Source organism: Microtus pennsylvanicus, chromosome 2 (genome assembly GCF_037038515.1).
Source record: "Microtus pennsylvanicus isolate mMicPen1 chromosome 2, mMicPen1.hap1, whole genome shotgun sequence".
In the NCBI taxonomy this organism is placed as follows: Eukaryota; Metazoa; Chordata; class Mammalia; order Rodentia; family Cricetidae; genus Microtus; species Microtus pennsylvanicus.
In genome coordinates, this window is record NC_134580.1 from 110,505,836 (window position 1) to 110,520,186 (window position 14,351).

General features: G+C 44.0%; 1 protein-coding gene across 2 annotated transcripts in view; it reads left to right on the forward strand.

Annotated features, from left to right (window-relative positions):
* The first annotated feature begins 4,892 nt into the window (after positions 1-4,892).
* Cds2 (CDP-diacylglycerol synthase 2) overlaps positions 4,893-14,351 on the forward strand; it is a 47,391-nt gene continuing 37,932 nt past the window's right edge. Inside the window, exon 1 of one of the 2 annotated variants that reach the window (XM_075962254.1) lies at positions 4,893-5,193. In XM_075962254.1, coding sequence (XP_075818369.1) covers positions 5,140-5,193 — 54 coding nt within the window. In that variant the 5' untranslated portion in view covers positions 4,893-5,139. The remainder of the gene's footprint in view (positions 5,194-14,351) is intronic. The other variant, XM_075962255.1, reaches the window with a different exon arrangement.

Sequence of the window (14,351 nt, forward strand, 5' to 3'; positions counted from 1 at the left end):
TCTATTTCTAATGCTTTTTATTTTTGGTGATGGATAAAATATATTTGATGCTTAGTGTAAAATGTTAGTGTGAAACTCCACAGCTGTTTCAAATGCCTCTTCTAACTGTATAGAAATTCATTGAGTTGTTATAGAGTTTTGGTGTGTGATGTTTTTATTTATTTGCAAGTTTTTAAAATAATAAGGCTTATAAAATTTTAAAAACTTTAATATTTTAGCTGATAAGAATGGTTTACAACTGTAATTCCAGCACACGGGAAGACTGAGGGTGGGTGGTAATGGATTTTAAAGTTGGCTTTGACCATCTACCAAGGCTGACACAAAGGGGAGAAAAGGAATATTTTACATATGATAGTATTAATCAGGTATCTTGTATACATATCTTTGTCTTGTTTACAGCATTTCTCTTTAGGTCAGTCTTGTTTGTTTTTGTTTTTCCTCTCTTGGAGATCTAGCCAGAAAATTGCGTAAGAACTCTTTATCATTGAGTAGAAGATCACTCCTACTGTCCAAAGCCAAAGAGGATCAGGACTTTGAGGTCATCCCTGGCTACGTAACAAGTTTGCAGCCAGCCTGAGCTACAAGAAACCTTGCCCTGCCCCCCCCCAAAAAAAACCCAAAAAACAAAAATGAGAATAGTGGGGGGGGGCTGTCAAATTTAAGTTCAAATGAATGTAAATTCAGTAAGAAAAATACTTTGATAAATTCTTATGAGATCTTGCTTGCTTGTGTTTTTCTAAACAAATATTCGATAAGACATGAAGAATGACATGACTTTTAAAACTAATATTTCTGCCAGTCAGTGGTGGCTCACACCAGGACAGGTTCCAAAGCTACAAAGAAACCCTGTTTCAAAAAACAAAAAGAAGCCGGGCGGTGGTGGCGCACGCCTTTAATCCCAGCACTTGGGAGGCAGAGGCAGGCGGATCTCTGAGTTTGAGACCAGCCTGGTCTACAAGATCTAGTTCCAGGACAGGCTCCAAAGCCACAGAGAAACCCTGTCTCGAAAAACAAACAAACAAACAAACAAAAAAAAAGAGGGAGTTGCTGTGGTCATGGTGTCTCTTCACAGCAATAGAAAGCTCAACTAAGACAGAGGGAAGACTAATGAGCAGGAAAAAAAAAAAGAAACCAGGAATTGAGGAGGCATAAGAGAATGTGAAGGAAGCAAATTCTTTGCCTGGGGATAGAGGAGACTTTTGTTTTGTTTTGTTTTTCTAGATGGGGTTTTCCTATGCAGCACTGACTGTCTTGGAACTCATTCTGTAGACCAGGCTGCCTCTGCCTCCCAAGTGCTGGGATTGAAGGATTGAAGGTGTGAGGAAGAGGAAGATTTTTTTTCCTTTTGATTTTTTGTGCAATCGAAAGAAAGGTATTAAAACTGACATAAAGTGCTATTAGCATGACTTCTAGAACTGTCTGAGTGATGAATTCTTGCTCCCCACAATGCTGATTTTAGGTGTGAGTTCAGTTAACCAGTTCAATTCACTACTTGGTGTGATCCGGATAGGTCTGATGATGCTAATTGAGAACTTTGTTCAGGTCAAATTATAAGGCATTATCTAGTTGAATACATGTTTCATAATTCCATAACTCTGACTTCTATTAATTGGTTCAGGTCTTGGTTTATTTTATTTTATGTGTATGGGTATTCTATCTCCATGTATGTCTGTGTACTGTGTGTGCAACTGGTGCTGTCAGAGGCAGGAAGAGGATATTGTATGTCCTAGGTCTGGAGTCAAAGACGTTGTGGCCTGCCATGTGAGCGCTGAGAGCCAAACCTCTGCAAGAGCAACAAGTGCTCTTAACCTTTGAGCCATCTCTAGCTCTGTATTTTGGTTTTTGAGACAGGGTCTCTCACGTATTCTAGACTGGACTTGAACTCATTATATAGAGGAAGGTGTCTTCAGACTTTTGATTCTCCTGTCTCTACCTTTCTCATACTGGTATTACAGATGTGTACCCTCATCACACCCAGTTTGTGGGGTGCTGGGGACTGAACCCCAACTGTGTGGGTGCCATGCAAGCATTCTACCAACTGAGCTACATCCCAGCCCTCTAGCCTTCTTATATTAGACTGGGCTTGAAATGCAACAACTGAGCTACATCCCAGCCCTCTAGCCTTCTTATATTAGACTGGGCTTGAAATGCAACAACTGAGTTTGTACAGACCAACGAAACACCCTTCAACTACATGATTGATACCCAAAAGGAGAGCATCTGGATAGTAACCTTTACTTGTCCCAAAGATGCGGTCGCTCTGACCTGATGCTCTAAGTTCTTTAGATGCTTTGATAGATAAAGCAGTGACAAATGGTGTTGGTCCAACTGTTGCTCACACAGACTTCGAAGCATTTACAAGCATTTTAAAATTATCATCGGTATGCTTTATTTTTAGAGACAAGAAAGAACAGCTTTTGTGGTCTGACGGCAGTGGCACTTTTTATCTGATAAAACAAAACCCCAAACCCAACAAAAACAACAGCCAGCTGAGCAGCAAGAGCACCTAAGTATTTGTGCAAGGTTGTTAAAAAGGAAACAAAATTCATCGTTCAGAGCTTCTGAAGTTTGTCTAAGTGTTATACTGCCACTTTGACTCCATTCTTCTTCTTCTTCTTCCTCCTCCTCCCCTACCCCTTCTTCTTTCAAGACAGGGTTTCTCTGTGTAACAGACCTAGCTGTCCTGGACCTCACTCTGTAGACCAGGCTGGCCTATAAACTCACTTGAGATCTGCCTGCCTCTGCCTCCCAAGTCCTGAGATTAAAGGTATGTGCCACCACCACCTGGCTCACTTGAATCATTTTTTTTTAAAGATTATTTATTTATTTATTTTATACACAGTGTTCAGCCTCCATGTATGCCTGCAGGCCAGAAGAGGGCACCAGATCTCATTACAGATGGTTGTGAGCCACCATGTGGTTGCTGGGATTTGAACTCAAGACCTCTAGAAGAGCAGTCAGTGCTCTTAACCTCTGAGCCATCTCTCCAGCCCCACTTGAATCGTTTTTAACAGGAATTGAAATATAGTCAGAGACCAGTATCATTTATTTATTTGTCTTTTTCAGATACTTTCTGAAAACTCACAACTCAGATTGAAATTGCTAAGAAGAAACTGTACCTCCCTGTTGCAAAGACCTCTTACTGTTAGATTACAATATGTTTTAAGGCTGGGAGCCCCCGATTTTCACCAGGGCAATGCTGGAGCAATACTAGTGTTACTGAGTTGGGGCAGCTAATGGGAACAGTGACTACAGTGTGATTTTGGTAATACACTGGGTTTTTTTAAAAAAGATTTATTTATTTATTATGTATACAGTATTGTCAGTATTCTGTCTGCATGTGTGCCTCCAGGCCAGAAGAGGGCACTAGATCTTACGGATGGTTGTGAGCCACCATGTGGTTGCTGGGAATTGAACTCAGGACCTTTGGAAGAACAGGCAGTGCTCTTAACCACTGAGCCATTTCTCCAGCTCCCAATACACTGGGTTTTAATTCTTAGTATTTTGTAGCTTCCAGCTAAATACAGGTTTAAAATCCATTCATCAACTGCTTAGGCTATGCCAGGCATGTAGGGGAGCCATAGAAACATTTTAAAAATCAATTATGGGAGTAGCTTACTCGTAGAATATGTTAACATAAGCTAGGCCTGAATTCTGTCTTCAGCACAAAACAAGACATAGACTTAAGACAAGAAATTTGTAATACTTTGTGTAATGGTTAAGTAAAACGGTGCTGTTCCCTCGTGTGGCAGCAGTGGCAGTGGGCACGAGACCATTCCGCAGGTCCCTGAAGGCAGCTGGTCCCGGGCAGGGAGCCCCTGAGTGGCCCACGGGCCATGAGTGGCAGTGGATCACAGGCAGGGAGTAGCGTGGTGGGTGAGAGACCGAGAGGGATAGGCACAGCATGCAGAGAAAGTGGGTATTTATTTATTTAGTGGGTTATGGAAGGGAAAGGGAGAGGGAGACGGGGGGGGGGGGGAAACAGAGAGAGAGAGAGAGAGAGAGAGAGAGAGAGAGAGAGAGAGAGAGAGAGAGAGAGAGAGAGAGAAAGGCAGGCATACATACACACAGATACACACATTTATAAACACACATACAGCCGGTTCTGGTGGCGCAGGCCGGTAGGATTTGCTGAAGGAGGCAGAGGCAGGTGGGAAAAAAGAAAAAAAAAAAAGAAAAAAGAAAAAAAACCACACATACACATGCACACAGAGAGGAAAGGAGCCACGGCAGCAGCTACCTCTTTGGGAGAAAGGAAAAGGAGAGGCTCTCAGACTGGAAGCTGAAGAAAGACCCGCCTGCCTCTGTGGTGGACATGGAAGGCAGTAGGTGGGGCTTGTCTTTTTTTTTTCTCCCTTTGGCAGGGTCTCATTGTGTAGCCCTGGCACAGGCTACATAGATCAGGTCCACTTGTCTCTTCACTTGTGCTGGGAAGAAAAAAAGGCATATGATTTGAACGAGACAAACCAGCCAAAGCGATTTCTGAGCTCGGTGCCTAGACAGAATCAATGCTCACTAATTTACTAAGCACGGCTTGACAAGGCAACCTGCGCTTAAGTTTGGGTTTCACCTCTGCTATGAAGCCCTCTGCTCAGAGGTCCACCTGGTCTCTCCATTTGGACTCCAGGCCGAGAGCAGCAAGTGAGGGCTAGTTTAGACCGCCGGGGGGCGCTGTCGTCTCCCAGTAACGAGTTACATCCTGCGCGGGCACACGCGGTAGGACGCAAGCGCCCATTGCTTCCTTTTGCTCCCTTATCCCGCCCCCTCCCTGTCCTGTCCAATAAGCTCCTTCATCTTCTCCTCGCACCCACCCCCTTCCTTCCCGCTGCCCCGCCCCCTAGCGTCTAGGCTCCCGGGGCCGAGATGGCGGCGGTGCGCGTGCGCGCTGGCTCACAGCTTCCCGGGAGGAGGAGCGAGCGGCCTCCAGGGAGGCAGCGACTCCGCTCTCCGGGCAAGGGCGGCTGCAACGGCGGTGCTGGGCGGGGCCGGGCTCTGGGCTAGCGGCGCGGCTGCAGGAACTGTGCGAGGCATTGCGGGGCTGCGAGGCGCTCGGGCCCGCGGAGAGGCCGTGCGCGCTGAGTCGACCTCCGCGGCCACCGCGCTGCTCGTCCTGGGTGACGTCGCGCCTTGGTCCCCAGCATGACCGAGCTACGGCAGAGGACTGTCCGCGAGGACGCACTGCCGGAGGACAAGGTAGAGGCGTCGTTGAGTGCGGTGGGCGGGGGGCGCCGGCAGTCTAGTCCTCTGACCTTTGTAGCCGCCCTCGGCACCGGGCCTGGGCTGCGCAGAGGGTCGGCGGGCGTCCTTCGCTCGTGGGGTAGCCGTCCGCGGGCGCGGGGAGTAGCGCGTGAGCCCTGGGGTGGGGGGTGGGGCCCACGCTTTTCCTAGGCCTTCCCGGTGTGGAGACTGGACACCCCACAGACCTTGCTTGGGGCCCAGTGAGTGCGATGTAGGCTCACCGCTCGCTTTAAAAATGCTGTCGTTAACTGGGGAGTGGGGGAGACTCAGGCCATAGCATTTGTTCCCTGGGAGATTAAAATCCTATTTTGAACATGATTAAAACATTAAATCTGTTGGGGTCTATCCGGGAGGCATCTTGATTCACGCGGTGTGCCGTCCAGTTAATGAGCAGGTGTGTGCTCCCAATGGTGGGTTTGTTTACAGCGCCAAGTGTGGGCATTGATGGGGTAAAGGAGGAAGGTAAGGAGGAGGCCATTTTGGCAGGGACACAACCAATGTGGGGAGCGTTCCTTTGAAAGTGCAAGGTTTGTGTGGAGAAGTTGGGAAAGGTGGAGAGTGCTTATGTTACTGTGGACGTTGTGTGGCCTTGCGCTTCTCAGCTTAGCAGTGGTCAGGATCGGTGATGTGTAGAACAGACTGAGGGGTCCTGGACCAGAATGATGGAGATGCTTTCTTAGGCCCACAAGCTGATACGGAAATAAGGGTTCTTCTGACGGTTTCTAGCCTGTGTTCGATATTGCAGCATCTGCCGCGTTTCCTCTGATTAATAGTTGACAAGGTTTAATATCTTTTTGTTTGTCCGAGATAGGCTTTCTTGGTGTTGTAGCCCTGGCTGGCCTGGAACTCGCTCAATAGATCAGTCTGGGCTCGAGCCTAGAGATCCTGCCTTCCAAGTGCTGGAATGAAAGGTGTGGACCATCATGCCCGGCTTAGTATCACCTCCCCTTTCCGTTTTTTTTTTTTTTTTTGTTTTTTACATCAAGCTTACATTTTTCCTCTGAACTTTTGTTTGGTTTTAGACAGAATCTCTCCATGAAGCCCTGCTTGCTGGCTTGGACGTCATCCATCTCTGCCTACCTGTGCTAGAGTTAAAGGCATGAACCGTCCAGCCAGCTTGTACCTTTTGACTGTGTTTAAAGTGGTTAGAGAGGACATCAGGAAGGAAATAGGCATAAGCTTTAGTGACAGTACACCAACAGCAATTTTACCAGGAAGAATGTTTCAGATGAAAGATAAAGGGCGTCGATAACTTTGTTACTACTGTAGACAGTGTGGTCAGCAGAGGAGAGCTCTATCCCTTTGGAGAAAGTTAGGTCCAGATTTCCGAGTGTCTTGCAGACAGAATTTACAAATCTCTAATCCTCCCCCTTGAGTATGGTAGATTGGCCCTGGATCCTCGCTGGTGAGTTTGAAGGCTACACTGTGAGCCCATGTCTAGTTAGTGGGGGTTCTGGACCCAGGAGGTAGGAGAAGTGGGAGAAGAAAGAAGGCCTAGAGGAGTGGAGTGTTGGGCTGCACCATTAGGTCCCAGCAAAGGCAGAGGCAGGTGGATTTCTTGAGTCCTCTGAGTGAGACCAGCTTGGTCTATGGAGCAAATTCCAGGACAGCCAGGGCTATATAGAGAAACTTTGTTTTTTTGGGGGGGGTGGAGTGGGGAGCCTAATCTGGTGGACTATAGCAACACCCCCCCCTTAACTATAATAACTAGATAAGATAAAACGTCCGTGATGTTAGCGGGTGAAGCAGTTTCTACACTCACTGCCCAGCTTTTTGGCTCCATTTCCCAAGCATTATTGAATTCTTCCATTCACATCCATATTTTACATAGAGAAGGTCTGAGGAGCTGTCCAGCCTTAGTAATTACAAGTGCTTTTAAAGCGCGCGTGTCATGGAGGAGGCTTGTGGTTGTGAGGTCTGCTAGGTGTATGCTCCCTAAAATATAGCAGTTATGCATTCTGTTCAAAAGATTGTTGTAGGCAATTAGCTCATGCAGGGTAATGATTGTTTATTATATCTAAATCATAATGGGATTTTTTTAATAAAATAAAAATATATAAAAAATTATTTTAATAGAATAAAATGGGATTTTAAAAATAAAAAATATTTCTAACAAAAAGTACATTAGGAAACATTTAAAGATACATTATTTTCTTTTGATGAATAATATATGTAGTGATTTTTTTTTTTTTTCTGAGACAGAGTTTCTCTTTGTAACAGGATGTCCTGGAACTTGCTTTGTAGACCAGACTGATCTTGAACTCACAGAAATCCACCTGCCTTTGCCTCTGGAGTGCTGGGATTAGAGGCATGCACCACCACTGCCTGGCTTAAAAAAAAAATTAAAAAAGATTTGTTTTTATTTATGTGTCTGTGCCTTTTTAAGGAAACGAATTGTGGAATTTGAACTCTGTTACTTCATATTTCAAGAATCCAAAGAACAGTTTTCAGGTCAGTTTTTTAAGGGGCAATCTTGAAAGATTCCTCTAAATGCTGCAGTTGCTAAACTGTGTTTGCAAATCTGTCTTGTTAATAGACAATCACCACTATCAAAATAATCTGGAGAATGTGTTTATAAAGGTCAGGAGGTATTTTGATATATTTAGCATCCTAGAATGGAATTCTCAAAGCACGTTGCTAATAAAGGAAATGTTCTCTGGAATCTAGAGTCCCAAAGCAGTTGCCAGACTAAGACCCCTGGAAGTTAGCTTTAGCAGAGTCTGCGCTGCCTCGTCATGTTTTCTCAGCATAGTTTAGGAAGAAAAAGGATAAAACCTGGACCAAAATACTGAAAACGATTGGTTTGTCATTTCAGGAGATTGTTGTTATGTACTTAAATGTAAGGCTCTGGGTTTTCGCTCTACTTAGATGCTGAAATGGTGTGAAAATTACAGCTTTAGTTGTTTCAAAGTTCCATTCTAGATGGATGAAGTTAGTATAGATAGGCAGCAAGTTATTTATTGCTCTACCTGTCTATCTATTGATTTATTTTGAAACGGGGTCTTGTGTTCCCTACCAGTACACAGGCCGGCTTCAGACTTGCTTGTGTGTAGCGCAGGCTGGTCTTGAATTGGAAGTCCTTCTGTCTCTGTCTTCCTGGGGCTGGTATTATAGGTGTATGCCTCACCTGACTAGAAAGGAGAATTCAAGTTTTATCTGTAGACAATCTACCTTGTGCCTGGGCTCTGCCACTTTACCACTTCTATAAGTCAGTTCATCAAGCCCTAAACTATAGATGGTGAAATTGCATGGGCTTCTTCCAGTCATTTGACTGGGTTCAGTGTATACACAGGGTATACACTAAGACAGTATGGTGCATTGTAAGAACACGTCAGCTACTGTGGCTGCTTGTTAAAGTAGATTTTTAAAGGATTTAAATTAGTATTATTTTTTGTCTTGCCATGTGTTTAAACCTTCAAGTTATGTTTAGAATAATGCTTGGCCTTTTGTGACCTGTTTTGAGTTCATTTCCTTGCTAAACTTTTCAGTGCTCAGATGACACACTTTAATTGTAGAAAGAACACTAGGTGTTAGCATGTGCAGTCTTTGTCTCCTTGGTACCAGGAAAGTGGATCCCAGGGCTTTAAACATTAAGCAAGTGCTCTACCACTGAGCCATATCTCCAACCCTCTTGTTACTTTTACTTTCTCTGTCATTATGTGGACTAGGCTGGCTTTGAAGTTGAGTTCCTCCTGCTTCAGCACCCTGAGAATAGGCAGGCGACAGGCTTGTGCCTCCTGGTCTGGGTTGTAGTTATCCTCCTTCCATAGCATTAGCTATGATAAACTTCAAGACTCTCCTAAATAATTAAAAATGTTTTTTTGGTAGATTTTGAGACTAAACTACTGAAATTTTATTTTAAGATCTGTAACTAGGTTTTCAGAAGCAGAATTACGTTATTTATTTTTATTTTTATAATTAAAAAAGATTATTTTAAATGTGTCAGTGTTTTGCATGAATGCATGTTTATGTACTACATGTGTGCCCACGGAGTCAGAAGAGGGCATCAGATCCCCCGGAACTGGAATTATTGATGATTGTGAGCAACCATGTGGGCGCTAGGAACTGAACCCTGGTCCTCTGGCAGAGCAACCAATGCTGTTAACTACTGAACCATCCCTATGTGAGACGTGCATTGGCACCTGTGAAGGTCAGAGGATAACTTGCAGGAGCAGGCTCTTTCCTTCTGCTTCTTGAACCCTGGAGATTGCACTCAGGTTGTTGGGTTGGCAGTAAACATCTTTACCCATTGAGCCATCTTGCTGGTATTTATGCTGGTAAAACAATATTGTTTTATTTTAAAGACTCAGTTACTTCCCCATTTATTACTGCTGGAAATGACTTTTCCCACAAAACTGATCTTATTAAAAAAAAAACTATGTCATGCATTTGTATGTTTTTCTTCTTTCTTTGTTTCTTTTTGGTTTTTTGAGACGGGGTTTCTCTGTAGCTTTGGAGCCGGTTCTGGAACTTTGCTCTGTAGACCAGGCTGGTCTCGCATTTGTATATTTTTAAAAGTAACTTAGCTATTAGATGTAGATTGGTTGATAGTGTGAAGTCATTTAACTTTTTTCTCTCATATTGCATAATGCTGCCTTTAAGGATATAGAATTAATGCATTAATTTACAGTCTTTAGGAGTTCCTATACTGATGAGTTTTGGTTTGGAAAAAAAAGCCTAAATTTTATCTGTTTTTTTTTGTTGTTGTTTTTTAATTCCTTTATGTTTTTTGGGACAGAGTTGAGACTATATAGTCCTGGCTGCTCCAGAACTCAATGTGAAGGCCAGGATGACCTTGAACTCAAAGATTCTCTGCGTCCTGAGTGCTGGGATTAAAGGGATATGCCACCACTTGAGGCCTGATTTTCTTATGTAGTTATAAATAAAAGATTGCAGGGGCTGGAGAGATGGCTCAGTGGTTAAGAGCATTGCCTGCTCTTCCAAAGGTCCTGAGTTCAATTCCCGGCAACCACATGGTGGCTCACAACCATCTGTAATGAGGTCTGGTGCCCTCTTCTGGCCTGCAGACATACACACAGACAGAATATTGTATACATAATAAATAAATAAATAAATATTTAAAAAAAAGATTACAAAATCATCTTTTAAAACGTAAAATATAAAAGCAAGTGAGGTTTTAGTGCGTGTGTGAGTGTGAGAACTTTTTTTTTTTGTTGTTTTTTCGAGACAGGGTTTCTCTGTGGCTTTGGAGCCTGTCCTGGAACTAGCTTTGTAGACCAGGCTGGTCTCGAACTCACAGAGATCCACCTGCCTCTGCCTCCTGAGTGCTGGGATTAAAGGTGTGAGCCACCATCGCCTGGCGAACTTTTTTTTTTTTTAAAGAAAAAATACTGCACTCCCTCTTGGTCTAGTGGCTATTAGGATTTACACTTTCACCTCTCTTGCCTGGGTTCTATTCCTGGTCAGGAAAGCCTCTCCAGGCTGGGTGGTGGCGGCGGCACAGGTATTTAATCCCAGCACTGGGGAGGCAGAGGCAGACAGATCTCTGTGAGTTTGAGGCCAACCTGGTCTACACAGTGAGTTCCAGGACAGCCGGGGCTGTTGCATAGAGAAACCCTGTCTGGAGAAACAAAACAAAAGAAGAAAAAACAATAACGAGGAGAGAGAGAGAGACAGACAGACAGACAGAAGGCAATTCTCAGTTATTGGTTCTCTGATTTATATATTTTGAAGTCCAGCCCTAAGAGTAGCCACCTGGGGCATCTTTGAGTAGAGCTCCCTGTTTGGCTTGGCCACCAAAGAACTCCATTCAGGGCAGTGTGTGAGGCCTAGAGCAAGTGCTGTCCGGGCATGACTAAGCATTAGGACTGTGTGGTCTAGCATCGTCAGTCATCAATGTCAGCAGGTCCCAGAACATTCTCTCTTCAGTCAGCTGTGGGCTGGAACCTACATGCTAGGTAGATTGTCTACCAACTGACCCACCTATATCACAGACTCTATATCTATTTGATTTCTAGTGATTTTTTTTCCTGATTTAAACAATTGTTTTTGTTTTTGGTTGTGCATGGGGTTAAACCCAGGCCATAATGGTTGCTACTTCAAATATTCTATATTGCTAGCCCTTAAAAAATTAAAAATTATTGTGTGTGTATTCTATACCCCTAGCCCTGAAAAAAAAATCTCTCTCTCTCTCCCTCCCTCCCTCCATCCCTCTCTCTCTCTCTCTCTCTCTCTCTGTGTAGGTTGGGGGAAAGTTTTGTGAATCAGTGCTCTCCTTCCACTTCTCTTTGTGTTTGAACTCAGGTCACCGTCTCGCAGGTCAAGCCGTCAGTGTTTTGAGACAAGATCTCATGGAATTCAAGCTAGCCCCGAACCCTTGATCGTTGTGCTTCTGCTTCCTGAGTGCTGAGATTATGGGCATGTGCCACTGTACCCAGTTGAAAAACTCAAAGTGAATCCCTGTCATACATTTCACCGTACAAATAATCATTCTTTGGATTGTTTGAAAGCATCTTGTCCATGTGTCTAGTTTTCCTAATTGCTTGCATTCTGGGCTTGTGTAGCCTGAGCAGATTCCTTCATAGAGCTTGTTTACCTGCTTCTGTGCTGACAACGCTAGTCCTCCACTGGCGCAAAAGGCTGTGGGGTTAGAAAAGTCCAGCCACTCCGCCACTCCTCCAGTTTGGAAGGACTTGGCTCTTGACAATTAAGTTTGCCAGAGTCTTGTTAAATGAATACTGATTTGTTCCTGGCATTAAGCAGAGTTTCTGCTTCCCAAGTCTGGCTCTGTAGTAGCTGTGTGGGGAAGTGGTCACACCCCCACCCCCACCCTCACCTTCTTTGTGCCCATTGCTGATCTTTGACCTTGTGTTTATCCAACAGTAGGGATGGCATTGGATCCACAAAGTGACCTCAAAAAGTTAAATTTTATCGTGTTATTTTAAGTGGCAGTGCGTGCTGGGTCAGGATTTGAGGGAAGGGTTACTGTGAGGCTCCTTCCTCCTGCCTGTGTTTCCCCAGAAACACACCCCCTTCCATGGTAAGCTGTAAGCTCCTGAGGGCTGGCACCTGTGGAAAGGTGCTCTGTCTTGCCAAGATCAGATGTCCTTTCGATTTGGTGCCTGTGGCATCAACCTCTTTGCAATAGGGTCTCTCCAGAGTCATCTTGAGTGTTCCTGAAGACTTGATTGAGAATTGGAAAAAGTCTTTGGGTCCTGGGATCCATGGATTGTTTTTGAATCTTTGATATGGAGAGATGCCTGTCATGGACTCTTCCCCACCCCCACTAGTGACTCAGAGCTGTGTCTTCCCCATCTTGTGTCCTAATTAGTCTTGTGGATTCACATTCACACACACACACACACACACACACACACACACACACACACACACACACACACACTAAATTCTAAATTATTAGAAAGAAATCTGTTAGTCTTGTGTATCTCTTCTGCTCCTCTGCCCAGTTTAGGACTCAGGCTCTAACCAAGCGTTTCCTGGATTTCACCTGCAGCCCTGGCACATTTCCAGTAGTTTGGGACTTGAAGCCTTTACCTTTGTAAACTCTCTCCCACTGAGTCTCGTCTAGCTCTTCAGGATGGGCTCTCAGTGCCTGCTGTTGTAGTCCAGCTGTGCTCTGCTTCTTCTAGGCCTTCTGCAGTTACCCTGTGAATTATGGAACAAAGGCATAGACTCCTTTCTCTCTCCCTGGTGCCTCCTCCTGCTGGGCGCCTCTGCGTCATTGATCTTGGTCCTTGGTTCCAACCTCTGAAATATCTTTTGTTGTCATCTTCTGCCACTTTGTCTTGTTTAAATCCCACTTTCTCACTGGAAATGATCCAGGCCTGTACTGTAGAAACAAATGAATGTACACATGTCAGAATAAAATCTGTCTGTGGACCCATGAGAGACCCAAACATGGTTCAGCCCCTGTGCAGGTAGCTGTGTGACTGAACCAGCAGCCATGAGTAATTTGACAGCCTTCCCCTTTGTGCTGATGGAAGCCAGTGCCCTTAAGGTTCTTTGTAAACAGTGTTTCAAATGTGTTCATGGTTATGAAGAAACAGATGAAGATAAAGATACTTACTGTAGAAGCACCAAAAAGAATGACAGAAATTAATTAATTCTTAATTCTGCTGCTTAGGTACCACTGTTAATATTTTGATATATTATGTCATTTCATTTTGAACATTTTATACATTCTTGCATTCTGTGTATACAGCTGCTTTATGACCCATGTTTTCCCCATTTTTCTAAAAATAGGATTTGAATATTGGGATTTTTAGCTCAGTATTTTTTTTTTAAAGATTTAGTTAACTTGTTTATTTTTGTGTGCGGGCGCTTTGCCTGCATGTATATATCTGAGTACCATATGTGTGACTGATGCCTGCAGAGGCCCAAAGTGGGTGTCAGTTTCCTTGGAACTGGAGTTACAAAAGGCTGTGAGCTGTTATGTCAACTCTGGGAACTGGACCTGAGTCCTCTGGAAGAGCAGCCAGTGCTCTTAACCATTGAGGCATCTCTTGAGCTCCTTAGCATCCTTAAAAATATTTTTTATTATATTTATTTATTTGTGTGTATGTGGCAGAGGTCAGTTTATGGAACTTGAACTTTTTTTTTTTTTTTCCTTTCTTTTTGTGTGGGTTCTGAAGACTTAATTTTGGCCGCTAGGCTTGGTAACTGGTACCATTCCTTTATGAGCTATCTTGCTGGCCATCACTATTGGTTTTTTTTTTGTTGTTGTTGTTGTTTTGTTTTTTGTTTTTTCTAGACAGTGTTTCTCTGTAGCTTTGGAGCCTATCCTGGAACTAGCCCTTGTAGACCAGGCAGGTCTCAAACTCATAGAAATCCGCCTGCCTTTGCCTTCTGAGTGCTGGGATTAAAGGCGTGCGCCACCACCGCCCATGTTCTTTTTTTTTTTAACTTAAAAAGATTATTATTTTTATGTGTAGTTACCTAAAGAAATTAGTGTAGGAATTTGCAGAAGCCAGAAGAGGGTGTTGGATGCCCTGAAACTGGAGTTATAGGAGGTTATGAGCTGCTGTATAGGTGCTAGGAACCACACTCAGTCTTCTTCTAGAGCAGGAAGTACTCTGACCACTTGACCATTTCTCCAGCCCCAGCACCCATCATTTTAATAGCAATAGGCCATT